This window comes from Oenanthe melanoleuca, chromosome 15 (genome assembly GCF_029582105.1).
Source record: "Oenanthe melanoleuca isolate GR-GAL-2019-014 chromosome 15, OMel1.0, whole genome shotgun sequence".
In the NCBI taxonomy this organism is placed as follows: Eukaryota; Metazoa; Chordata; class Aves; order Passeriformes; family Muscicapidae; genus Oenanthe; species Oenanthe melanoleuca.
In genome coordinates this window covers 10661756-10689637 of record NC_079349.1, presented here as the reverse complement: position 1 = coordinate 10689637, position 27882 = coordinate 10661756, and the positions used below count along the sequence as shown (strand labels likewise).

Below are 27882 nucleotides of genomic sequence, written 5' to 3'. Positions count from 1 at the left end.
GGCAGCCCCGCGCAGTGGATTAGGCAGTGCATTTTGGAGCGTTTAACCCGGGCCCGGGGAAGGGTAACTTGAGGGAGCGGGAGCGTCGGCGCGCTGGGGCGTGGGGCGCTCCGGGCGCCGTGGGAACCCCGGGTGCGCGGGAGGGGCGCCGCGGGCAGCAGCTTCCCCAACATGGACGCACTCGGGGCTCTGAGGTGCCCGTGCCTCCCGCAGCCCCCGGCCCGCGGGTACCGTTCCTCCCGACCGCTCCCGAGGGGAGGGCATTTTCGCACTGGAAGAATTCCCGCTGTACCCCTGCCCTCCCCCACAATGCCGGCGCCTCGCTCTTCCAGCGAGGCGGAGAGTTGATCGCGGTACGGGGGGTGGGGGTGAGAAATGCAATGAAAGACCGGGGGGAGGCCGGTCCGCTCTGCAGCCCCTGGCCCCTCTGGGATCGGCTCTCCTCAGGCGAGCTGAGGAGGTGGGGGCCGCTCTGCGCCTCTGCAGCTCCGGGAGGGTTTGCATTGGACGATTGGCGCCTGGGGTGGGGGGAAGGTTGCCTGCAGCCCCCCCCGCCGGCCCCTCCTCCTCTCTCTAGCGGGCGGGGGGCCTGGGGGGCGAGCTGCAGCCCGGATATTTGGGGGAGGGGGCGAGCGCAGCCCCACCACCCCCGTGAGCCGCGGGTGGGGGCCTCACTGCCGGCTCGGCATTGGAGGATCGGTGCTGGGGAAGGGGGAGACTGCAGCCCCCAGCCCCCGCGGGCGGGCGGGGTGGGGGCCGGCCTGCTGGCTCTGGCTGCTCTTGCATTGGCGGATGCGGGGAGGGAGGGGGGCAGGAAGCGGGGGGGCAGGGGGGGAGCCCGAGTGGCTGGAGGGGGGGTCTCCGTGAATAGGGTGGGGGTCTTCTCGTCCAAAGAAGAGAGGAAAGTTTGCGGCGCCGGTGGTGAGGGTGCGTCGGAGCGGGCGGGGCCCGGACCGGGGCCGGCGGCGGCGGCGCTTGGTCGGGGAGCAGCAGCCGGGGGGCCCCCGCTGGATTTTTGTAGGGGGGGTGGTATCGCCCCCTCCTTCTCCTCCCCCCAGGGGTGAAAGTGCAAGAGGAAGTGCAGCCGCTGCCATCTTTCCTCCGCTCCAAACACACAGGGACGGACGGAGCCGGCAGCCCGGAGCCGCCGCCGGACCCCCGTCCCTCCCGGCTGCCGCCGCCGCGCCGCGCACGCCCCTTCCCGCGGCGGCCCCGCGGCCGCAGCGCCTCGTGGCGGCCGGGCCCGGGCGGGGCTCGCGCGGCCGCGCGCGCGCCTCGGCCGCCCGAGCCTTTTGTCTCGCCCCCCCCCGCGCCGCGCGAGCCCCTCGCGCCGTGCAGGGAGCGCCGCGCGCGCGCCGCCGCCGGCCCGGGCAGGGGCGGGGAACGAGCAGGAGGAGGCGGCGCGCGCCGCCGGGCGGCCCGAGAGCGCGCGCGCCCCCTGCGGGCGCCGGCGGGGCGGCGCAGCCCCCATGGAGCGGGTGAGCGAGGCCGCCGCCTGCGGCCCCTCGTCGGGCTGCTACACCTACCAGGTGAGCCGGCACAGCGCCGACGTGCTGCACAGCCTCAACCAGCAGCGTAAGAACGGCGGCCGCTTCTGCGACGTGCTCCTACGCGTGGGCGACGAGAGCTTCCCGGCGCACCGCGCCGTGCTGGCCGCTTGCAGCGAGTACTTCGAGTCGGTGTTCAGCGCGCAGCTCGGCGACGGGGCAGGTGGCGGCGGCGACGCGGAGGGGAGCGCGGCTGAGGCGGCGGCCGGCGGGTCTGCGGCGGCGGCCGGCGGCGCCCCCGGGGGCGGGCGGGAGCTGGAGATGCACACCATCAGCTCCAAGGTGTTCGGTGACATCCTGGACTTCGCCTACACGTCGCGCATCGTGGTGCGGCTGGAGAGCTTCCCGGAGCTCATGACGGCCGCCAAGTTCCTGCTGATGCGCTCTGTGATCGACATCTGCCAGGAGGTCATCAAGCAGTCCAACGTGCAGCTCCTCGTGCCCCCCGCACGCCCTGACATTATGCTGTTCCGTCCGGGGGCTGCTGACCTCGGCTTCCCTCTTGACATGACCAACGGTGCCGCTTTGGCATCCAATGGCAATGGCATCGCTGGCATGCCTGAAGACGAGGCCACGCGGGCTGCGCTCACCGCTGCGCAGTCCTCCCTGCCTGTCTTGCAGGGTGTGGACCGCCTGCCCATGGTGGCAGGACCTCTGTCCCCACCGCTGCTGGCCTCACCCTTCCAGAACGTTTCTGCTAGTGCCCCCACTTTAAGCACCAAGAGGGGCAGAGGGCGTCCCCGTAAAGCCAATCTCTTGGACTCCATGATGTTTGGTACCCCTGGGGGCCTGCGAGAGGCTGGTATCCTGCCTTGTGGTCTCTGTGGGAAAGTATTCACGGATGCTAATCGTCTTCGGCAGCACGAGGCACAACACGGGGTGACAAGCTTACAGCTGGGATACATAGACATCCCACCCCCACGACTGGGTGAAAATGGTGTTCCTGGTCAGGACGACCCCGATGCACCTCGAAAAAGAAGCAGGACGAGGAAACAGGTGGCCTGTGAGATCTGTGGCAAGATTTTTCGGGACGTGTACCACCTGAATCGGCACAAGCTGTCACACTCTGGCGAAAAGCCTTACTCTTGTCCGGTGTGTGGCTTGCGGTTCAAGCGAAAAGACAGGATGTCCTATCATGTTCGATCGCATGATGGCTCTGTGGGAAAGCCCTACATCTGCCAGAGCTGTGGAAAAGGCTTTTCCAGGTAAGAGAGTGCCTGTGTGCACCATTGACACAGAGACCTAGGAAGCTGACTTTCCTGTCCCTTGGAAATGTACTTAGGATAGTTTGACTGTTTCACTTAAAAATGTTTCAAGGAATGAGACTTCCGTCCTTTCCTCTGGGATGCTCTTCTACAGTCTCTTGGAAGGGTTTAAAAGTTAGACATTGAACTGGGAGTCAGCTGGCTTCTGGCTAACGTTCCCAGCTTTGTCCCAGAGTTGGTGTATGTGTGTCCTTGGGCAAATCAGTTAGTGTCTCCCTCAGATGACTCTTCTGTGGAATGGGTATTGTAATCATTACCTGCCTCACTGAAGTGTCTTGAGATCGCTGATGTGTAGGTAGTTTGAAGGTGCTGTTGAAGTGCAAAATAATACATCTCAAGATTATTATTTTTCTCGTATCCATTTTAAATTTTCTTTTTCTTAACTTCCCTTCATTTCTCTTAGTTCGTAATGTTTTTTATCACCCAAATGTGAAGGAAGAGGTGAGATTTCAAAGGCTGCAGCATCAAGTGTCTTTTAATACATGATCTTTGTGTCCTTTGGGTTTACATCCTTCTGAAGGGGATCCTGTTTCTGCCCTGCAACATACGTAAGATCTATGCATTTAATGTTGCTGATTTTTTGTTGTCGCTGTTTGTGGGAGCTAATTTAATAAGTAGTTTGGTACACGTAGTTGTGTTAGTGGTATCTCATAGTCTGAGTTAATGAATTTGAAACTTTTTTTGGAAGTTTGCCGCTCGCTTTGAGTCTAGAAGTAGTGGGGGGGAGGGGGATGCATACACTCTGCTATTTCTGTACCAGCAGTTGGTTTTCCACAGCAGTTGATTTGCTCTAACGTGAGGGAAGGACTCGAGATCTGAAAACAAATCAGAAGGCCACCAGGCTGTGCAAATTGTGGAACTGTGCCCCTGCTCTCTTTTTGATACAGGGACTTTCTGTTATTGAAATAAGTTAAGAAAATGTAGCGCGCCCCCCCCCCCATTTTGCTTTTAAATCGGAAGTAATTAGGGATGCATCTTCATAAGTACTGTAGATTCAGTGATGAAAGGTCACAAAATGAGAATTTCATCTGTGGCTAGAAGTGAAAGTATTTTTATTATAGCGCTACCTGGGATCGTGTGCCAAGTTTATTGTTTTTACAGACACTTAAAGATTCCTTCTGTTGTTGTATGAAAGGCTTTTGTTATTAAGGCAAAGTGAGAAATACATGTTGAGCTCTTACTTTCCCCAGTGAGTTAATGTGAATAGGCGGGAATGCTGTTACAAAAGTTAACAACAAAACCGTTTGTGTGTCTGTAAAACCGAAGTATGAATGAAAAGTAGAGACTCTTTAAGTTTCAGTATTCACTCTTAGGAGCAGCCAGAGAAATTTGGAAGCGTAATGTGTAATTTTAGTGTCCTTTCCTGTATTCAGTAGCGCAGCATGTGAGGTTGCTGGGCCCGAGGTACCCAGAAGGACCCCAACCAGTCTGTCCGGTTACACTGCTCCAGCCCAGCGCCGGGGCATCGGCTTTAAGAGCCTCACTGCAAAGTCCAGCCTATTTTCTGTCTGCAGTGCGCGAATTCCATCCCGTGCCCTCTCATTGGTGCAGCTGGGAAGTTGGGGGAGGAGAGGGTGGACAACTTGTTTCCAAGCAGTTTTGGTCTCATACAATGAAAAGCTTTCTTCCCACTAGGAGAAACTCCCACCAGGACAATCTGCAGCTCTTCAGTCCTTTCTTCTTCCAAGTAGGCTTTGCTGGTTGTGAAGAATGGTCTAATTTTTACAGTAATAATTTGCTCTTCCATTGCACCTTCTAGCTGGAACACTCAGAGCACTTTATTTGTATTAATGCAGTCTCCCTACCAAGCTGTAAGTTAGGAGTATTTTTTCATCTTGCAGGTGGAAAATGTATAACAGCAGCAGAGTTTAGATAGTCTTTTTTGCAAGAGGTGCTTAAAGTTGGCCTTTTACATCTGTGTTTAGGACATAAACCAAAAGGGTCTGATTTTCAAATATTCAGCAGCTGTAAATCAAAGTGCCCTAATTATTAAGGTCTAAATAGGATTTTGGATGGGGACATGTAGGCTTGAAAAACATAACTTGTATTTCTGTTTCCTCTGATCATTCAGTCATGATTTCTTCCTGAGAAAATGCTGCCTTTTTAGCAAGTTGGAGAGGGTACATAAGAAGGTAGAGTCCCAGTTGCTGGTCATTTAGTTCTTGAAAAGTTAAATATCACTACATTTGTCATAGATACAGCACTGGGATATTTTTTTTCCTTTTTTTTTTTTTTTTTCTTGTTAAAATTTTAACTTTATTTTTAGTATTTGTTTTAAGTGTGCTTATGTGTGTTTTCCTTTAAGGCCAGACCACTTGAATGGACACATCAAACAGGTGCATACCTCAGAGCGACCTCACAAGTGTCAGGTAGGAGCCAGAGGGGTTTACACTGATGTTGTGGGTAATCATTGGCATTGCATTTATGTGTTCAGACAATTTTGAAGTACCAGTAGAAATACCATGTATATGTGATTTGGGATATAGTTTGTAAAGGAAAGTGTTCCACAGTGACATCTGCTTTACATGCCCCCTGTCCCCCCTTGCCTCATCTACAGCTCTGGTCCTCCTGCCTCCTCCCCTTCTGCCTGATGTTCTTCACTACTGTGCTGCCCCAGTCTCACCCTGGATCTCTTACCCAGCCACCTGGGCTTGGAGTCGATGTCACTGATGAGTCCCTCAATTTTTTTAAAATTGCAGTTGTTGCCATCAGGAGGCTCCAATGCTGACTTCATTTTTTTAGAATGACTTCAATAAAAAAAATTTGTAAATTGTAATTATTGTAAGTTGTCAAGATACTATTTTTTAAAATTGCATAGCCTTCAGAACATTGCACTGAGCAAAATTGGAAGCTTTTTTATCTCAGGGAGAATATAAATAATGGTATCACAGTATCCTTTCTTGTACAATAATTGTTGTCATAATGTTGTGTATGGTTTTTTACAGTTAATAAGGTTTGAAAGACCAAATGAAGGAAGGTATTTTGTAATCCACTTACAGAGAGATTTAAAAGGTGCTTGAAAGTATCAATTAAAACAAAGTTGAGAATCAGCTTCCACCATCACACATTGCCATCAGAGGGATGTTGGACAAACTTTTAAAATAATTGTTGGGCTAATAACCTCCATGCTTGGCTTCTGAAGAAATAATTAATATTTATTTAAAGAAGCTGGAGCAAGATTATTTTCTTTTTATTTTTTCTTTTGAAGGCAGTGAAGGTTAGAGAATTTTTTTCTTCTAAAATATTTAACCACGTTTTATGAACCTAGACAATCCTACATGATTGCTGCCTCCCAATCTGCATTGTTGCACATTTTGACACACCTATATTTCTTGAAAATTGAGAGAGTTTGGAAACATTTTGAAATTTTAAGAATCCTGAGAAGTTTTCCAGACAGCTGGAGCCATCTAAAGGTTTCTGTTGACATCCATATGATCTGTGAAAGCCCAGCACATTTGAAAGTCAGGCCATGGAGCTGTCGCATTGATTTAACTGTCTGTCCTATATAAAGCCTTAGATTGGCTCAAGCTTCTTGAGATGATTTATGAGTTATAGATTTATACAAACTGGAAAATCCTGGTCATAAAAAGAATTCACAATGTGGGGACAGCAAGAGGTCTGTGGATGAAGTGATGATGAATGAACACGCTCATCATGCTAGTTGAAACCAAGATTTCTGGATGAACACTGTTTACAATAATACAGATAGCTATGAATTGTCCTTTGACAGCTGATGACTGATAATTCTTTTATAGCTGAACATTGATTTAAGAATATTAAACATCAACTCCATGTGTATCAGAGGATACACTAAGAGCTCAGAAGTAAGGAAACATGGAAGCTAAGATGGCAGAGCCAAGCTCAGCTCAATTTCCTGGCACACATGTATTTTGTGATAACAGTTTCCAAGAACAGTCAGTCTTTCTTACTGTCTGAAGTGCCCTAATACTGTATGCACTGTTCATTTCACTTAAAAGGTATAGGCTATAGGTTACAACCATCTGGACAGAGTTGAGATTGTCCTTCAGGCTTGGGTTGCTCTTGATTTTTGATTGCTTAGCCCTGCAAAGTTAATTTTTCATGAATCATAAGGCGCAGAAAATTTGTTAATGACTTGTTGTGTGTCTTTGCAGAAAATGCTTTGTAATTTCCTATCAGATCTAGAAAGTCTTCTTGAATATGCACAGATCTGCTATACATTGTAGATACTACAGAAGGGGTGCAGTCACTGAAATCTTGTTTAAAATATGAAAACTGATGTATAAATTGATAAAGTTCTCTCTGTGGTTATCTCTTAAATAGTTATGCATCCATTATATGTATCTAACACAGGATCTGGCCACCAAGAAGGAAAATAGCTTAATATTGGCATAATATTTGCTCATTTTCCATTCTCTTTTTCCATTGATTTTGTTTGGCAAATTAGCTCTCTCTGAGAGCAGCCTGAACAGCATTGAGTATCCTTTTTGAATCTGTTCAGTTCCTGTTTAAAATTCCTGTTATTGTCATGCTTTGTTTTTGTTTACTGGAAAAGAGAATTACTCTGTCAGTAAACAGAAGAGCACTCCAGAATCCTCTGTTGTAATGGCATTTTCGGAATTTGCGCTCTTTTGTGATTTAAACAGACTGGCCATTTACCTGAGCTCTTTGGTATGTTTGCAAACTGGTGATATGTAATGTTTTGTTGGTGTGGCATCACAGTACACTTTGGAGTACCAAAACGAAGGTGTCAACCCAACTTCAGAATAAAAGAAAGTATGAGAAACATAACAATTATAAGCTGAACATCCCTGCAACAGCTGTAGTTTTCAGTGCTCAGTTTGTAATCCTCACCTATCCCCCTGAAATAATGGCTGTGCTTCACAGATCTTTCACAAGTATCCTAATTGCCAGCACATCTAGCACCTGATGCCAAAGTCTCGACTCCAGCTTTTTCATTACTGTTAAGATAGATTAGGGAAGATCTCCACAGAGCCAAAGCAGCCGAGAAATCAGATCCAAGAGGTTGCTTTGGTGTTCAGGCAAATGGCGCTCTAGATTTTTTCCCTTGGATTGTTGCACTGGTGGATTTATTGTTTTTCCTCAGTCTGGCAGTTGAGTCCTGGCTGTAGGGAGAAGGAGTGAGTCAGTTCTATGGCCAGAATGGGGCAGCTCAGTCACTGACCCCACGGGATGGGGTGGAGCTGTGTCAATGTATGAAATCAGGCTGCAGTTTGGGAGCAAATGGTGATCTCAAAGTCTGTGTACGTGAAAGAACAAGGGGAGAAAACAGAAGTTGGTTCCTCTCAGAGACAAGACAGATTGTTCTTCTGGCAAATTAAATAAAAAAGAAAAATGCAGGTTAAATTAAAGGACAACTTAATTGGCATCCCAAGTCCAGTGCATATCCCATTGATTTCAATGCAGAATGAGTTTCTTCCTGTCCTAATTTCTCTTACTTCCTGCCTATTAGCAGGAAAATGGCAGCCACCATGGAATAAGCTCAGAGACATCCACATCCATAGAAAAGTTGAAACTTCAAGAGGTATTTCTTAAACAATGTTTTTTAAACTTTATATATTCCTTTTGATCTATTTATATACCTGTGCAATGTTTGATTGGAAAGCACTGGAGAGTTTTCTTCTATGATTAACAATTAATGATAAAGACTTAGCACTCATTTAGCACTTGACATCTTTCATAAAATAAAACTTTTTTTTCCTCTATACCTTTTATAAATATTAACTATTTGAATATTAACTTTGGGGTTTTCTTTAACCCTAGTCCTGTCTCCCGTTGTTATGATTCAGCTAAACTGGTTCTTGCTTTCTCCACTGGACTTAATTATTGTTTTTAAGCTTCGTTGCAGATATATTTACTATGTAGCTTATCCAAAGGTGAGCTTCACACAACTCAGCAGCAACAGTGAGAAATCAAACACATAAATTATTATGTTGCTTTTCCTTAAGCTTTCAACTTGCTAAGTTCACTATAGGATACATTTGGTTTTACTTCTGGCATCGCTGTATTTATGTGATTTGTCTCTGGTCTGCTTCTCATCGCTAATGCACTCCCAATGCTCGGGTATGGACCTTCCTGCAGCTCCATAGCTTTAGAGTTATTGATGATGGATCTGTTGGCTGTCGTTGTTGATAGTCCAGTCATATATCTCTACTTGATATCCAGCAGATTGATTAGTATCAGTGCTGCAATCCTGCCTTAAGAGAGTGCTTACCTCTAAATAAGCTTTAGTAAATGAAAGCTGCACCTGTTTTGCTCAGCGCTGTGTACTGAGATTACAAATGAAGAGAAATTTTTCATGTTCAGGAATTTGCCTCTTAGACCTAAATACTTGTAATTTATAAATCTTTGTCTGGTGGGCCTAGTTAAACTGTGTATGTTGCAGAAATCCAGATAATTTTACTGTTGCCTTTTTAATTTCATTAAGTCCTGATCCTCTGGAGTGTTAAGTCTTGTACTTGCTGCAGAGCAGTCTCAGCTCCGTGGGAGTTTTCCACACTTAAGCATGTCACAGGATCGAATGAGTGTAAAGCCTGTTGAAATTGATAGGTGCTTTTCAGCTCCTTCAATGGTTTTTGGATTAAGCTCTTGATTAACTGAATTTTATGTAATTACGTTATCCTCTTCTGTATTATCAATTTCACTTTACTTGAATTATAATTTTGGAATTTTACTAAGATTGTTACTTTAACAAGTCTTAATCTCTGTTGAAACAGTGGTTTAATTGCATACTGATACTTAAAAATACAGATTATACCCAGTTCCCAAGACATTGAACAGCCTCATATTATTTCTGTGGGGGTCTGGTTATATCTCTTAAAACTGTGTTATTTTATATGAAGTTGGTATAAACAAAACACTATACAGTCTTGAATGTTACTGCTCCAGCTTGCTCTGGTCATTCTGATGTGTGTTTGGTCTGTTTGCTTCTGTTTCTCTTCTTGCACTTGTGAAATGGTTTAGACTCTAATAGCTTGTGCAGCATATTGCTGGTGCTTTATTTCCCTTCACGCATTAGAGACAGAGCAAGCCTTTCAGAACTGCAGGCCACTGTAACAGGCTGTGGGCACTGCCTGCCTGCCCATTGCTGGGGTTATAGAAATGGGAGGGAGCCTTCACTTATCATACAGATTTCAGCTGGAAAGTGGGCAAATAGAATCAATATTATGTTATACCAAATCAAGCTTGTTTTGTGGTAGTAAGTGGAATATGATACCTTGACCAGGAGTAAGTTAATAGAGATTACAGTGTCATGCAGTTATTTTGATACCTGCTCAGTTTTGAGTCTTCACTTCTTTGGTTTGTCTGCACTGCTGCTGTGGATACCAGGATGACTCTTCTATTGTGTCTCGTCATATTGTCATCCCAGATAATTCTCTGATCCTTTGTAAGTCTTCACACTCCAAAAGAATTCTGTATACTGAAGTTAAATTTATCTCATCAAAGAGTAGAATTTAGGGAAATGACAGAGAGGACGTTTGAGTGGTTTGAAATTATTGCAATGGCTCAGTGAAACAGCAGAACTTATCGTAAATGGAGCAAAGTGGTTTCTGCTATTTCTTCTGTTAAATATTACTTAAAATTTTAGTGTCTTCATCCTCAGAGCTAAAGCCTTACAAGTCTACCCTGGTGTAAGTTTTAATATCTGTAGTATGTCAGAGCTGTTTTCTTGCTGCTTTAATTCTTTTGAGTAGTAGCATTATGTCTTGTGCAATGTGTTGGTGTTCTGGATTTTTTATCTGGGGGAAGATGGCTTGTGCATCGTGTCTTTTTTTGTGTTTGCACAGGATCTAAGGTATTTACTCTAAAGAATGCTAAATATATTCAACAATATCAGTGCTGTTAGCCGAGTTGATGAGTCACATGGTTCTCATTATACCTGCAGACTTGTAATGCTTCCTTTGCCACTCGTGACCGGCTGCGCTCACACCTGGCATGTCATGAAGACAAAGTTCCATGCCAAGTGTGTGGGAAGTACTTGAGAGCAGCATACATGGCAGATCACTTGAAGAAGCATAGTGAAGGACCAAGCAATTTCTGCACTATCTGTAACCGAGGTAATGAAGAAACTGTTTTTTATTCCAGTGGGATGGGACAGCACTAAGGCTGCATGACTCTCTGCAACAGGAGGAGGTTATACCCTATTTGTGTACATACTCTGCTTTTCCTTCAGAATACTTAACCCTGAAACTGATGGAATATGAGTCTGGCCTTTTCACATGGCATATAGTTCCCAAAGAAACCCAGTTTAAATCTGAAGCAAATTTTATTTGCTAAATAGCCAGATCCCCTTACAATAACCATGATAAGTTGCCTTGCTGCTGTTCAACATACTTTTTTTTTTTCTATACCTCATTAGACTTGAGCCCTTGCAGTCAGTTTGGAAGAAGAATGTTTTTGTATCTTTGAAATACACATCAAGTTGAAAATCATACACTGAACATAAATCTATGTTATGTTACTAGGTCTTAACCTCCTGGTGCAATAGAGTCAAGCTGCTTCTCCCTCTCAGCACAAGAAATTGCTTTGTACTAACGTACATTTCTAAAACGTACTTTGTAAAGAGCACTAGAAATGTGCTTTACCTTCATTTGTACAAATGCAGCTTTTCACAGTTAAAAGGGACTCATAAAGATCACCAAGTCCAACTCCCTGCTCCATGCAGCACTATCTAAAACTATACCATATGACTAAGCTTATGAATCTTTTCCATCTCTTTGTGGTACTCTTCAGTTGGAGTTAGAAATTTAGGCTTTGTGGGATGTAAGGCAAGCTGGAAAAATTATTTTGACTTATTGGTGTCTTTTTTTGAGGGATTAATTCACAACTTCAAAATGCCTTTTTGACTCACACAGGTATTTATAGCTAGTAGGAGTTAGAAGAGATTGCTGCTATATTTTGGGATCTTGTTTTTGATGAGTCATTTTTCCTGACATGTGTTCTGTTTTCTACTTTAAGAGAGGTGAAATCTTTTGAGAAAATAAAGCTAGTCTGTGTTTAACACAGTCTGTGTTTAACTGTACAGGGAGCTTTTGGAGTTGATGAGTAATGAGACATTAAATTGCAAGAGAGGTGTTTCCACTAGTTGAACAGTATGTAAACCCTGAAAATTATGTTACCAGTGTGAGTCGAAAAGGCATCTGAGTTGAAAATCTTCAGGTTTTGAAGCTCCAGGTAGATGGTGTGAAATGAAGCTTGCCCTCTGTTTCAGCTGAAGGCCAGGTTCTGAAAAACTGCTTACACTTATCCTGATTCTTTTTGTGACAACAACATGGAAGATACTGTTTGAGATCCAGGAGCTATCCTGCTCTCCTCCCATTGAACATGGTGCCAAACAGAAACTCAGGCTGGGAGGAATTGTCTTGTTTTAGATTCTAGAAGCTTGAATTTCAATTTGACTACCACTGGATGTCACTGCAGCTCTTTGGAAATGGAGCCAGTGTGACAAAGACAGACCTGGCATTCAAACAATAAAATGACTAAGTGGTTTATTCACATTTTACAAGTCTAAATGTGAAGTGGTAATTTAAATAAAATATCTACTTCTTTGTAGAAGGATAGGGAACCTGTTGTACAGCAAACTTCAAGCAATTACTTTCTTTTTACACTTTGTGTATTTCATGGGGGTTGTCAGAATTGTCTGCTCTGAATTTCAGTTTACATCAGAATTGTTAAAATGTAATTACGAATAATGAATAATGTTACATTTCATAGGAAGTGTTAAAATTCATAGGAGGGGGAAGCTACAGACTGGATTTATCAAACAATTGTGCTGTAAACTCATTGTTTTATGCTGTAAATTTTGATTATAGATGTATGATCAATGACAGCAGAATTTTTAATCCCAGGTGTTCTAGAATCAAAGTAGAATTTTCATTGTTTTAAATAGTTACTTTTTAACTGGCAAGATGAAGTCTAATGGAAAATTTCTGGATTAGAAATATTTATTTGATAGGCATTTGTGCTGTCAGAAGCCACACACAGTAACCTGATCACAGCTATGCCATGGCTGAGGTGCTTGTGCAGTGGGGTTTTGTTTATTCTTCCCTTGGCTAATGTGCTGATGTATTTTTTAATTGAAACTTAACTGGTTCTGGATATAGTAATTGTCAGCCTCTGGATATAGTAATTGTCAAGCAAGAATGCTCTACAAGCTCAAGCTGCTTGTGGAGAGAATTTTGGATGTTGGCCACTTAAAAAAAAAAAAAAGTGGATGAAAAGGTGACTTTTTACACAGCTCATCACTCCCTGTCTTAATGACAGAGTTTAAAATCCCTCCGTGGACTGGAATATTTTCTGTGGAACTCAATGAAGTGTCTCATCTTGTTTTAGAGGTTTAGTGGCTTTAGGAGATGGGGATGGAACTCAGTGCTTGGCAGAAAGTAGTAGCCAGTGGTTTGCCATGTCATGTGGTTCATTTGTTTGTCATACTTATTTCTTTTACAATGTTGCAGTATAATTTAAAAAAAACAAACTACCAGCTGTGATTTGGTGTTTTTTCCAGGTTGTTTACTTACTAGAGTCTTAGAGTAATCATGGAAGCAATTGAATCTTGTTAAATCAGGGAAACAGTGAAGTGGTTTTGGGGGGTTTTGTATTGGTATTTTTTTTCCCCTGGGATTTTGGGGTTTGTTTTGGTTTGGTTTTTTTTTTTTCTTTTTTGGTTTGTATTTTCCTGTTTTGGTTTGGTTTTTTTTTCCCTTAAAGAATTTGTCTAAAATGTGCTTAAAAAAACTAATCCTCAAGCCTCACATTTTTAGACAAACTCTCCTTAATCAGTTTAAATAAAGAGGACATGCGTCTGTAGTTACACAATCTTCTGTTACCATCCTTAGGAACTTTATTTGCTTGTGTGGGCTTTTCCAAAGAATTCAAGAGATTCATGACTTTGGCAGATCATTACTCAGAAGTTTGGGTTTATGTTTCAAATACATACACATTGTTTGTTTCACAGAATCAGATTAGTTAGGAAAAGGGTAAATATTCCAATCACAAATGCGAATTTATTTTTCACACTTAGTTCTTGTATATTTCATGGTGGACAGAGTCCATTAAAGCAACGTTCTCCTCAAGTTCCAGCTAAATCCAAATTACAATTTTTGAACAAGAAGCATCCTACAATTATTTCCATAGTTATCTTCTTTTAGGTCTTATGTAAGACATCTCCTGTGTAAAGGAGATAATTTCCTCTCTATACATGTTTTTAATATTCTGGTATGAAGAAATACTCTGCTCTGCAAAGTAGAGAGATGTGTATGAGTGAAGCAATAAATACATTCCTTCTCTGAAAATACCGCCACTTTATCCTCTGGATTAGTCTGACTTTGCTCTGAAAGAGACTTTTAAGAGTTAAGGATTATGGTCTATGAACCCCCATCTTCCTAGGACAGGCATTCGTAATTAAAGTCTGGTGGAGATAAAAAGGCCAGTTCTAAGTGCTTCTGAAAAAAATTAGGATGAAAACAACCCCAAAAAAGTCTCCCATGAAGCATTTGGTATTCTTACGGTTTTGATGGAAGTTGATGACTCACATGTTCATCTGCCAAGTGCATAAAGGGGAGCTAACACACTTTGCAGCAGTTTTATTATATGGAACAATGTACTCTACAAATAGAACTGCCAAGTTCAGAAAAAATATTGTGTGCAGAGATTACAAGTTCAGATTTTCCTGTGTCAGTTGTGGTGTAGAAAAACACTGAATACCTGCATGTAGTCATTTTTTAATGGTTGGCAGTGAGATTTTAATGCATTGCTGCATCAAAGAGGTTGATCTCAGCATGCATGTGGTTATTAGCCACATGTGTGAAATAAAGAAAGTGCCTCATAGGTGGGAGTGTCACCATTATATCTGTACACTGCGCCCTTTTCTCTACCAGTCAAAGACCGGTTCTTTCAGGTCTGCAGTGAATTTTTGATATTTGTAAGAGTGTATTCTCTTGTTGCCCATTGAGATTTTCAATGCAGCATTTTGTGTCTGAGGGTAGGTCTTGCATTATTTCCAGGATAATATCCTTACGTTAATTCCCTGGATGACTTGGCCTTGGTGATCCTGCTCCATTGTATTTTAAGAGTCGTATGTTCTTGGTTTCTTCAGTTGTGATTATCTACTTTTCTGTACTTTTATCTTCAACTCAGGGCTCCACAGCAACTACCTCTTGTTCATTCTCAACAGCCTGCCCCTTTTCCCCTCAGCAGGTTGCTGTGGAGTTCTTGCTTTGCAGGTCCTGTATATATAATTCTTAATAATCCATGGATAGAGGGATATTCTGTGTGCTAGGCACAGGGAAATCTAGTGTAAAGACACATTTATTATTAAATTCAGCACCTGAAACTAACAGCTGCAGTCAGAAAATCCACCCCAAAGAGGTGTGTAGTATTTGGCTTGCAGCCTTCCTAATATATTATTATATATTATCAAATGCCGGTTATATCATTACAAAAATGGCTTTATGGTAGAATATCTATTCATATTTTAAGCAAAGTATTATTATTAAAGTTCTCTTGCAAGGACTTGTGCTGTAAATGCTATATTGGTTTAAAAAAATCTAGGGCTTGGGTCTTCTCTCTCCAGAAAGGGATCCTGCAACTCTGGATCTGTGATGATGAACCTTGTGTTGTGTTCCTAGTTGTTAGTGGAAAATGTTTCTAACATGAAAGTGCCATAATACTCTGTTCAAAATATACCAGAAAATGAAGCTGGTTCATAGCTTTACTTCTGTAGGAAGTCTTTAAAACTCTCTCCTCATTGTGCCTCGTATATGGTCCAAATGTACTAGTAGTAATTGCAAATCTTATTGAGGTTGAACTTAAAAACATTCCAAAGTATATGTGAGTTAAATTGTTACATTAAAGAAAAACAAGATATTTGTGAAAAAGCATTTTCAAAAGCACATGCACAAATGTAAAAACTGGTTTGTTCAGAAGTCAATTGCTTGATATATATGTTTTTATTTTCAGTGTTTGGTGCTTACAGTTCACAGCTAATAAAAATACTGAAATTTATTTTTAGTACTTTTTGTTAACTGTAGACAAAATATGAGTTCTAGTATATTTTTTTATCACTCAGGATGAGCTGACTGCAGGAATGTTTTTCAAAGGTTACTATAGAGCAAAACTGTATACCTTCAGGAGTCAATAGTTTCAGCTTTCTGCCTTCTAGAAGTCACTAAAAGTGCTTGAAACCCGAGGGGAAAGTGCACTAAAAACCAATGAGGGTTGTTACTAGAGAGCATTCCTTCAGATCTTAACAGCATCAAATCAACTAATTGGAACTTTCTTCCAAAGTATTATCAGATGACAAAAGCATTTTTAGTTAAAATAAATAGAACAGCACAGAAATGGTGAAGAGACATGGGTGCCTTTTTGTATGATGTCTCTTCTGCCTTTTTTTCCAGAAAGGATCATGTCACCTGTTAGGTTTGCTTATGCAAAATTTGTTTTTTAAGGAGGCTGTTCTCTCTATGTGCCTAACAAAAATCAAACTCAGCCTGTTGAAAAGTGTGCATTGCATTACTGCCTGATGATGACAGGACTCCTACGTGAGCATGTCAGAGGGAACTGGTGGAACAGCAGCTTTGCGATAGGGAGCAGGAGCAAGAGAAAGATTCAAGGAACAGGGAAGGCAGATGTGTGTCTTTGCTGGTGGCAGGATCTCATCTCCTTTTATCTTGTTTAGGTTTCTCCTCTGCCTCCTACTTAAAGGTCCATGTTAAAACCCACCACGGTGTTCCCCTTCCCCAGGTCTCCAGGCACCAGGAGTCCATCCCGAATGGGGGAGCAGCGTTCCACTGCGTCAGGACCTATGGCATCAAAGGCAAGAGACTCGCTGCTCTGCACCTTGCTGCTCTGTGCAGAGCTTTGTGTTGTGGGGTGTTGGGCTGGGCACAGGAAAGGGGAGGGAGGAAAGACAGGGAAAATACTAGAGAGCAGCTTAGGGAGATGCAGAAAAATTCCATAGCATCACGTAGGATGTAACACCTGTCATTAGATAGCCAATTTAACAAGTCTAGGGGAAGGAAATGGACACAGAAGAGTATGTGAAGTTTTAGGAGCTTCTTCCATTTGGAAGATTGAAAAAGCCATGTTAGTTCATCTTGACCCTCTTTCTTGGAGCAATCAGCATCTGAATTTTGCCTGAGGGCAAGTTCATTAGTCCCACTCCACTTGAACCTCGCGTCAGTCAAACCCCATTTCTGGTTTTGGTAGGAACCGTACTGTACGTGCAGCCAGCTGTCTGTAGCTAAACTTACACCTCTAAAGGCAGTTGTTGGGGAGAAGTAAAGGGTGGTAATAGGACTGGTGCTTTCTTGTTGATTTTGACATTCATTTAACTCAGGGGAGTGGGGAGAAAAAGATGTTATTGTAAGCATAGATGAGGAGTAAGTAAAGCAGTGTGTTTACCTGTAGACTAGTTATTTGCTTCTTGGTTTGAGCTGTCAGTATTCCTGGTGAAAGTGAAACATCAGAAAATTCATCAAAGCCACAGTTGTTCTGGTTTTATTCTTGCCCAGGAGAACACAGTGGGCTGGGTTAAACAAAGTCTGTGCCAGTAGAAAGCTTGAGTTGTGTAATTTTTTTCTGTTGAAGTCTTGATAGAGTTACTACAGAAGCCCTTTAGTTTTGGGTGGTGTGCTGACTTAACAAGAGATTTATTCCAGCTCAGTGGTGTATTGATTTCATGCATATCCTGTTAGGTTTGTAATGCTGAGTCCAGAGCAAATCTGTCTTTTGGGTTGTGCCAAGTGGTTCTTTGGTCTCTCAGAGTTAATAGTAGGTACAGCCTGTTTGTATTCAGAGACTCCTTTAGTGAGCACGTCTGGGTTTCTCATGCTCATTCACATGCACTGAGCAAAAAAGTGTGGACAAACTTCCTTGGCATAATGCCACAGGAGAATGGGGAAGACTCCAAACATACCAAAGGCTTTGCCAAGACATATATCCAAATAACTTAAATAATGTCCCTAACCTCTCTGCTGTTTCACACTGCAGTATTTAAAGATAGAACAATTTTATGTTGTGAAGTGAACTTCTAACAGTGTTGCATTTGTGAAAAAGAGTTCCTTGAGACTAAATGATATTGCACTTCTTAAATCACAGTAGCTTACTGCTGTTTTGCTGAGTGTTTCCAGGTTTCTTCACATCTTGCTGCAGCCTGTTGCACTTCATGAAGTTTCTAGGCTGTCCCCAAAGTATCAACAGCATTTCAGAAGCATGCAAGTGAATTGAATTGCACAGTTGAAAACTCGTCGTTAGGTCCATCCTTTTATAGTGTCTGAGGTGTAAACATTGTGAGACATCTTTGGGATTCAAGAAGTGTTACATAAACCAGAGACCCATTATGGTTATATTCAGTATAATGACAAATCCCTAATGAAACCCCAGCTGTTGCTCTGATAGCAGCCTGGTGGTTTGGAAAGGGGACCTGTGCTCAAGGGCTTTAGAATACAAGGGATTGGAAATTAAGTGTATATCATTCTGTTGTGACAGGCATTAATGTGATCAGGTGCTAACCTATCTAATTTATTTTAATGCATGTTAAATATCTTCCTTTGGGAGCTAAGATTCTGAAAACTTCTCTCTTTTCTTTTTCTCATAGAAGGCCAGAAATGTTCACATTCGGACCCGATTGAGAGTTCTGATTCATATGGAGACCTCTCTGACACAAGTGACCTCAAGACTCCTGAGAAACAGAGCACCAATGGGTCCTTCTCGTGTGACCTGGCAGTCAGCAAAAACAAAATGGAGACGGAAGGAGAGAAGAAGTACCCGTGCCCTGAATGTGGCAGCTTTTTCAGATCAAAGTCTTATCTGAACAAACACATACAGAAAGTTCATGTCAGGGCTCTTGGTGGCCCACTGGGGGACCTGGGTCCTGCTCTAGGATCCCCCTTCTCACCCCAACAGAACATGTCTCTTCTGGAGTCGTTTGGGTTTCAGATCGTCCAGTCAGCATTTGCATCATCCCTAGTGGATCCAGAGGTCGACCAGCAACCAATGGGGCCAGAGGGGAAATGAGATCAGTTGGATCTTAACAAAGCAAAGCAGCAGTCTGGCTATAATGATAAGATGCTGTGAATGAAAGAGGAAATAATGAAATTTGGTTCTATAGCTGAGAATTTTTTATTAATTTTAGCTTCCCTCTTTGTCTCATGCCCTACCCCACCTTTAAACCTTCACTGGAGAGAGGGAGAAAATGCTTCCTTAGCTGATAAATTACAGAAGATGGTGGCCTTGAATAGGAGACATGACCCAAAACAAATGGAGCTTTAGAGGCTGCTGCTGGTGTTTTCTTTGTGTTCTTTGAGAGTAATCAGAAGTTACCAGCACTGGTCTGAGAATGCGACAGTGCTAGTGACCGAGGCACCTGGGGAGCTGCAGCTACAGGGAGCTGTGATTTTGTTCTCTCTCTATTCCCCTGCCCTACCTAAACTCCCCCAGAAAAACAGTAAGTTTAAAAAACAGACCCATTATTGAATATAAGATTAAGTAAAATGCCCCATGATTCCTAGCAGGTTACAATGCAGTTGTCCTTTTAAAACCAGAAATGTTTAAAGAAGGTGAGAGAATTTGAACCCCTTCTGCCTTTGTGAGGCTGTGAGTGCTGCAGCAGGACTAAACTGCTGAGAAAAATCACTTTTCAGAACAGATTGTTTTTATTACTTTTGACCATTAAACTTGCTGTCAGGTTTTTAATTCTTTATTATTATTATTTTAGGACCTGTTGTAGTGAATTGCTACTGAAAAGCCAGTCTAAGGCGATACACAGAGCACTCGTAAAGCAGCAGTCACATTAGGGTTAGTATTAATTTTTTTTTACTTAGATGTACCATAATTAATAACTTGGCTAGTTGGTTGTTTTAAGTCTATGAAAGAATTAGTTTTTATGAAAAAAAAAAAAAAAAAGAAAAAAAAAAAAAAGGAAGGAAAAATACCATTACAGTCTGGTTGACTGACTCATTTTTCATGTGGGGTCCTAGGGGATGAACACAATCAGCTATTGGGTTAACACTTTGTACCACTGACTTGTTTAGTGTGAATAAACCCAGGGGTTCACAGAGTGATTTTGGTTTAATTGGATTGGACTCTATTAAAGAAGTTAGTATGTTACTTTGCATCCCCTCGTTTTGTCTGTTTTTTGAGCAGTTTAGCCACCTGTCCATAAGGTGTGCAAATGAGAGCCAGTAAATAATACGTGAATCCCACTCTGCACTGTGCTATATTCTCAGTGAGCTGGGCTTTTTGGCCACAGTTGTGCTCTCCTGATCTGTTTCTAGTCAGTTTTGCAAAAGCCACTATTACTGCTTTCTTTTCCAAATGAGGTGGGAATTGCAAACTGCATATCTTTGAAAAAATAATTTATTACAAAATTCAAAGAAGCTGCACTCCAGGCTGTTGGACATTCCATTTAATCTGAAAATACTACTTGTGCAGAAATAATGTCCTTTCTTGGCCCTCCCTTTCCTTCCTTGTAATTAGTCACGGTTTTATGTACCAAACCCAGGTATAAATGTTGTTTAACACAGGGTTAGGAGTTAGGAATACTCTGAGTTTTAATTATGGTTCTGCTGTTGATTCTCAAAGTCACATAAAACAGTTTCCTGAATTTATTCCTTAATTTCATATCTGTGAGAATCTTCTCTGTGTCACAGTTGTTTGAGAGAGTTATTGAACAAAGGTTTAAACAGTGATTTGGTAAACTGCTTTGTGTATTGAATGTTTCTAAAGACCACTCTGAAGAGTCCATGTCCTGCACCAAACTTGCATCCCATGAAACAATATCTATCTCCATCATTAATACAGTGCTGGAGCAGGACAGGCCCCTTGGACCAGGTTCTCATTAGCTGCAGGAGATCTCTCTGTGTAAACATGCACAAAGTGTTGTTGTACCACAGGCTGCATTGCCTAGGTGCTTCTAATCCAAACCCTGCAGCTGATGCTTAAGTGATATTCCCATTTTGTTTTTATGTTAGAATTAGAGAGCCCTTTGTAAGTATATGAATTTTGGAATTACATTCTAAATTCTACAGAGTTCGAAGACCCAGATTCCCTCTTGTAAGAAGCTACTTTTTGTACTTGCTCTCTATTATAAATCAAGGATGAATAATCAATGGCTTTCTCTTTATAGCACCAGCACTTTCTAAATTGAGAGCATGTTGCAGTGGACTTGATGTTTTGCTATTAATCTGTGTTGGGAGACTGAAGGACATATTCTTCTCCAGTCATCTCCTCCCAGAATCCTGGAATAGGTATGAGCCTCATTTAAAAGGAAAAACTAGTTAAACAAACAAACCCCACCACTAAAGCTTCATGGAATTGCTCTTGTTGTACTGGTAAGATTAGTAGACAGGTAAAACCAGAACATCTTAGAAAAGTGACAAAGCATTTTAAAATACCTCCAAATCTAGTGCTGAGACAACCTTGTAAACTGCCAAGCAAATCAGAAGAGAGCAGGCTTTCCAGTCAGCAGAACAATTTGTTGGGATTAGCAAATGCAGTTGCAGTCACTGATTTACTAATAGCTCATAATTAATCCACAAGGGAAATTTCTGTTGCATTGAGGCTGTGTGCTGAAAGACAGAAATTTTTGTCCCCAGTGTTCCTACATGCACTCAAAGAAAGTGCATTAGTCATAAAATTCAACTCCAAAAGCCAAGTCCAGAGTATCAAATGCTTTCATTCTACATTTAGCTCTCCTGACTTTAGTGTTAAAAGTGGGTTGAATTTTGGCTGTATCTATGAGAATTTAATTTTGAATGCTACAGAATTTGACCTGATGAAACAAAAGAAAAGCCTTTATCCGAAACTGAAGCCTTCGAAAACACTGTGTATTCTGCTTGTCAAAGAAAATGCTTACTAAGTTGTCATGAATACATTGAATGAAAACTACTTACTTCTCAGTCTAGTGGACAGGGAAACAATTAGGCAGGAGGTTAACAATCCTGAAATGACATTTCTAGATCATCCTAATGTAAATGGGAGAGATTTGTACCAACACAGGAGGCTGGTGCAGGCTAGTGCCAGTAGGAAGTTGGGCAGATGTTTAGCTGTGGTGTTTTTTTTGCTGCTTTGGGAGCATACTGTTCAGTTCTGGACAGTAATTTAATCTATGTGCAAATTCTGTTCTGTACTTTGGGAAATGCCTGTTTCTCATAGAACAGGAGACAGATCCAAACAGAAAACCCAGCCTCACAAGTTCAGAGTTTAAAGTATGTGCCCTGAGCTGCAGCTTGTTGTTATTACATTTTATTTTTAATTGGCGTATAAGTGTATAGATGATAGCTCTGATTTTGGGCCACCCTCCCTTCCTTGCTTTCCCCTTTGGAGGGACTGCAATCCAATGTTTGAGTTGGTGCACTTGTCAATAAGGAACTTAATGCAAATTTATATAATCAGGCTTGTAGTATTTGTTTGTATTATAGGAGTCCCATAAACTCTCATCTGAGGCTCAGAGCCTTGTGTATTAGGCATGATGAAAACATCTTCATCATTCATGATCTAAATATTAAAGACAGACAAGAAAGGAATAGATGCTTATAAGAGAATGAGTGAAAGCTAAAAGGCTAAAAACCACTTGCATGCATGCTTAAGTGTTGTGTTAAATGTGGGGCACAAGCTTCTCAGGCTTCTTTTGTTGCCTGAATTTATCAATGTTAATCCAGAACAAATACCAGGTAAAGCAATTTAATGTGAATTTATTCCATATTGAGTTAAATTAGGTGACGTGACCTTGCATTTGTCATGTCTTAAATGTGTGCAAACAGTGTGGCTCACCTGACACATGGCAATGTGCATGTGAGCTCTCAATCATAAGTGATTTATCCATGATAATATGGGAAGTTGATAGCAGAACCAGAAATTGAACACAGATTTTTTCCTTCTCTCAATCCAGTGCCTTAATTATAGTAGGGCAAAATATTATATGTTGGGGGGATGGTTTTTTTGATTTTTAAAGCCTAGAACTATTAAGATGGTGTGGAGTTGGTCTTCCTACCAATCTTTTGAATAATTGTAAATGCCCAGTCACAATTTTAGACCTGAGTGCCAGTGACTTAGGGAATATTTGTTATTTTGCACGTATTCCCTGAAATTATTGTTCCTCCCTCAACTGCTGTCAGCAGTAAGGAATGACTTGAATAGAAGAGCTGTGTAACTGAATGTCTATAACTCAACTAATTGAATTGCTAGTATGAAAGCTAACCTAGATTTTGTAGGCTCTGTTGTAACTTTAGTGTCTTGTTTTTTCACTGAATCTTTGTTCCTAGAATTCAATATCTAGACTTATGTCTTGAGTCGGGAGTGGGGTACCACTTTCAGCTTTAATTTTTTTTAAGGTGCTTGCTTGAGGAAGTAGATGCCAAAGTAAACTTCAAAGGAACTCCAGACTTCAGTGTTGGAAGAATGAATGGAGAGCAAGAGCTCTCCTTGGGTTTCATGAGAGAGAAATGGACAAAGTGAAAAACAGCCACCAAAATTCTAAGTAATGAAACAGGAAAGGCTTTTCTGTACTACCCACAAAAATAATAAAATATTTTCAATTGTCACCATGACAGAAAGTCTGAGAGCAAGTGCCAAACAACACCATGGAATCTGCTGGCTTTTTCAGCATTGTGATTATACCTTAACAGCATTGTCAATACCCAAATACAAATTAAGCCAGCTTAGTACTGCTCACCTTTCTCTTGGACACAATACCTGAGTTTTATTTGAACAGAGCAGAAGCTCACAGTGAATCTCTGAGCTTAGGCTCTCAGTTCCACCCTGAGAGAAAACAAATGAGCAAAGAGGGGGGACAAAAAACCCCACTAAGAAAACTTAAAAAGGAAAACAGATTCTGGAAGGCTCCAGTGCCTCCTGAAAGAGCCACACTTTTTTATCCTGCACATCCTTTTCAAAACAAGGTCCTTCAGCTGTTGTGAATGAACCCTTAGGAACAGATTTGGCTTCCAGCCCAATCTGCTGCAGCATCCTGTCCCTGTGAGAAGGCAGCATGTTCCAGAGCACTGACTGGGACCCAAAGGGAGGGGGCCAGACAGTGCTCCTGGGCTGCAGCCACAGGGACTGCTACAGAGCCAGCACCAGCACTGGCAAAGTGTTGTCTGCCTGCTGCTTTGGCCCTCACCCTCCCCACATCCTGTGCAGTGTGGTGCCTCCTCAGACGTGTTCAGCTCTGCAAATAACTGTTGGCTGTGAAACAGAGCAGGGAGCTACTTGGATAAAAAGAAGAAAGGGAAAGCACTACTTAAAAGGAGTGCTATGACATAACTGCAGAGTGATGCAGCCTGGCAGCAGGAGCCCTGGCTGTGAGGGGTTGTGGTGATGGCTGGAATGGTTATGGCATGTCAGTGAGAAACCACAGCTGTGCACTCTGTGGTGGCAGGCAGTGATGGCCTGTTTGCCAAGAATTAACACCCTGTGTCATCTCTAGCCTCTTCCTGTGTCGTGTTCCTGTCTGTAAGATGAGATGGTGATAACCTTTGGGTAAGAATGTGCCAATATTTAATTGACATGCCAAATTGTGCTGCACAATTGCGCTGCTGAACTCTTACAAATGTTTCACCTCACTGACTTCAGGTGTAGTGCAAAGTTAAACAAACATTTGGTCACATTTTTCCTGTAATGTGTGATATTTAAATTTATTTAAAGACTTCCTGGCACTGTTGATCTGCTCTCAGGGTTTATGTGAATGAAGCTTTTCCTGGGTGGCCTCCATATTTGTACTGCAGGTTTGGAGACCTGAAGTGCTCTGAGCTGCCATATGCTGAAGGAAGGAGGTAACTGGAGTGTCACTGATGTTCCAGTGCTCCCTCCCAGCTCCTGTGTTCCATGTGGACCATGGAGTCACTTCATGCAACCGTAAATGCTCTTGAGCATCCTGCAGTCACATAGTGACCTTGGGTAAGTGATTTTATAAGAAATCAATCTCATGCTTGTTAATACCTTTTTGGCTGCTGTGTCTACAAACTGGTGCCTTCTCCAGGCAAATTTTACATGCCCTCTGCAAAGTTGTCAGACTGACTGCTGGCTCTTAAGGAATCAACCAAGCCTTGCTCTTGGGCTCAGAATTTTTCTTCGGTACTGTTGTAATCTGAAAGTTTGCGGCAATTGGTGCAAATACCAGAGTAAGAGAGAAAATAAAAGGCTGTTCTTAGATGTCTTGTAGAGTGAACAACTGAAACATGAGTGTGGGATGAACCAGGAAAACTGGTATTTTTTCCTGGCTGCACGCCATATGGAAGAGACAGTGCCTTGGAAGGGAAGGAGAAGAAAAGTTTGCCATTGGCTCTGATGAATCCCAATCCTGCTACTACTGAAGTTATTGGGAATCCTCCCATTGTCTTCAGTGGAGCAAGAAAGGATCTTAGGTGAGGATGGATGACTCTTTCCCTACTTGAATGAAGTCTCTTGCCTATTTATGGGCCTGCTTCTATTGAAACCGAGCCTGTTTTAGCCTTTTTGGGTTCTTAGGGACCTGTTTGTATAAAGCAACTTACCTACCTATCTTTTTTTTTTCTATTGTGTGTATTTTTTGTATGTTCTGTTGGAAGGTGAAGCCTCTGTAGAAGGGGATACAAAACCTGATTTTTAAATAGTAATAAACCAAAAGAGAATTAAACTCTGCAGGCTGCATGCATTCATTTCCTGGAGGTGGAGAGTAGAGACCATGAGTGCACAGAGAGATGGCCTGGATTTCTCATATCTCAAAATCTTCCCCTTTTCAGAGACAGTTCTACCTTCGCACATTTTCACAGCTCTATGTGAGAATTGATAGTGTGGTAGGTAGGTTGCAACACTGTGTACCAAGATGGTTTTATTTCAACTAGGAAATCCTTTCTCTGCTACTGTGTGGTGAGATTTCTTGTTTTAACATAAGTGGGTGGAATAACAAGTATCTGTGAAAATTGGTATTGTCCTCACTGAATGGCAGTGAAATAAAACTGAGGTCATATAAACAGAGTTTTGCTTCTGGCCTGCCTGCCTCAGGTGCTGGGGTGTTGGTCAAATGCACAGTGGTTTTAACCACATCTTATATACTGAAGAAATAATTGCAAATATTAAGTGAAACTTTATTAAGCCTTTGTTTCTTCCTGGCATTTTACCTCCTCATGATGTTACCAGTTGAAGCCTTAACTTTTTAAAAGAATGGCAAACTCAAGACCAAAACAACAAGAAAGGTTTGCCCTGTTCTCTAAAAATACTTAAAGGAACAGTGTCTTTGCTTTTGTAAATAGATGTAAAAAGTCCACATGCCTATGTCAGTCATGAAGTAGGCTATCTCTGCATGCTTATGGCATGTGTGTGACCCAGAGAAAATACAGATTTGCCTCTCTACACAGGAAAGAAAGGGCAACTTCCCAGAATAAACAACTCCTCCCACAGCCTGCAGAGAGCCTGTGGAGAGAGTCTTTCACAGTATCTGTGTGCCAGTGGTTTTATCTGCTTTCAGGTCAGCTAAGAAATAAAATCCAGAGGTGTGAGCTCTGCATTGTAAATGTCCCTGAATCCTGCACTTTCTAAGGAAACAGCAGTAGCTCCACTGCAAGGTTTGGTCTCTGCTTCTCTGCTCACATGGTGAATTACAGAGCCCCAGTTCAAAATGAGTCTCTGCTTCTGCTCTTATGTTGATGACTCCAGTCCTAGTCCCAAAGCCCTAGAGAGAGAAGAAAATACATGTTTGGCTTTTTTATGTGTTCAAGTTTATAACCTTACAGCCTTTCTGAGGGCTTGGGATAGAGGTCACATGAGTGGTTGTTCTATTTGGAGTAGGAGTTTTGCATATTTAAGTGCAACTTTAACCTCATGTTTTCCACAGTGAAATCTAACTATTACTGTGGTAATATTCCATTATTATTGAAGTTTAAACAGCAGAGTTTTGGGCTTTCACTTCTGTTTGACTGTGAAATTGGCTTCCATGGTGGGTGAAAGATTGGTAGAAGGATATTTAATAATCCAGTCCAATTCACTAATTGGTTAATTAGAACAGATGTCAGACCAGAAATCTTTATTCTTTTTGACTGAAATCTCCAGATGTTTTGAAGCTGCCTTTTCACATTTCTCATGTGCAAATAACAAACAATTATTTTTAGATAGGCATTTTCTAACAAGAGTGAATTGAGTTATCAAACTGCTTAGCTTTGCCAGGTACTGCTGGGCACAACTATGGTTTAAGAAACAAGAAAGTTACAAAAATACTTTTATACCTTATAAAACAACCAAACAACACATTCTCCTATTTTAATGAATTCCTGCATTAATGCTTATTTGTACTTTCATCTAAGTCGGCACCACACATGTAGAACTTGAGAAGCTCTCATGCATATCAGTCTCCAGGATTTCTTCCCCTACGAAACCATAAGGTTTCATAGGTATTGGATGTCTGAAGCTTTCAAAGTGTTTGCAGAGTTATAATAATTTCTGCTTCTGTGACATAAGTAATATTAACATGGGAAACCAAGGCAGAAGCTTGCCTAAGGTCAGGAAAAGATCAGTTAAAAATTGAGAGTAAGGCTCCTGTTCTTGGCTCAGACTTCTGTGCTCTCTGAGGAGATCACAGTATCTTTCAAAATAGCTTCCCTTCCTCCACCCTTAGAAATGTGTGCTCTGTTTTCTGTCAGTAGCAGCCTGCATCTGTAGCAAAGAAAACAAACAAACAAAAAACCCAGTGCAACTGGAGACCGAAAACATCTTTAGACAGCAGCTCCAAATTCCTCCCAATATTGCTGTGGTTTTATGGTATCCTGCTATGAGACACACCCGCCCTTTGGATAGCAGGTAAAGCAATCTGATCCAGATCCTGAGATTGGAATGCTGCAGCCAGGGAAAGAGCTGAGGGATGATCCATGGGGACCTTCACAACTGCTACAGTGGGCAGTGTGAACACAGATATTTGTCAGCACTTGGGCCCTTCAAAAGTGCTGAGAAAACTGGAAAGGCACTGAGCAGTTCTTGACAAAAAAGGACAAAAAAATGATGCTGTCAGAGAGGACTCAGTGTGTGAAATTTCTCAATTCACTGATCGCTGAGAGTATTTAGTGCTAATCTCTTAATGCTGGAGAAATATAGCTGCAGTGCTT

At 42.2% G+C, this 27882-nt stretch overlaps 1 protein-coding gene across 4 annotated transcripts; it reads left to right on the top strand.

The window, feature by feature from the left end:
- The first annotated feature begins 1469 nt into the window (after positions 1–1469).
- PATZ1 (POZ/BTB and AT hook containing zinc finger 1) lies at positions 1470–27532 on the top strand. Of its 4 annotated transcripts, XM_056503983.1 has the most exons (6): positions 1470–2752; positions 5118–5181; positions 8265–8336; positions 10698–10869; positions 16488–16625; positions 18408–27532. In XM_056503983.1, exons 1-6 carry the CDS (start codon positions 1470–1472, stop codon positions 18824–18826), a joined length of 2148 nt encoding a protein of 715 aa, XP_056359958.1. In that variant the 3' UTR covers positions 18827–27532. The 4 variants fall into 4 exon arrangements, with proteins under 4 accessions (XP_056359958.1, XP_056359960.1, XP_056359956.1 ...); XM_056503985.1 differs by lacking the exon at positions 8265–8336; XM_056503981.1 differs by lacking the exon at positions 16488–16625.
- Positions 27533–27882: the final 350 nt, after the last annotated feature.

Bases quoted from the DNA above. Each gene is read 5' to 3' on its own strand.
- PATZ1 (XM_056503983.1), top strand. From the start codon at position 1,470: ATGGAGCGGGTGAGCGAGGCCGCCGCCTGCGGCCCCTCGTCGGGCTGC. The intron at 8,337-10,697 runs GTATTTCTTAAA...TTATACCTGCAG, and splicing joins AAAAGTTGAAACTTCAAGAG to ACTTGTAATGCTTCCTTTGC. The intron at 16,626-18,407 runs GCAAGAGACTCG...TTTTTCTCATAG, and splicing joins CAGGACCTATGGCATCAAAG to AAGGCCAGAAATGTTCACAT.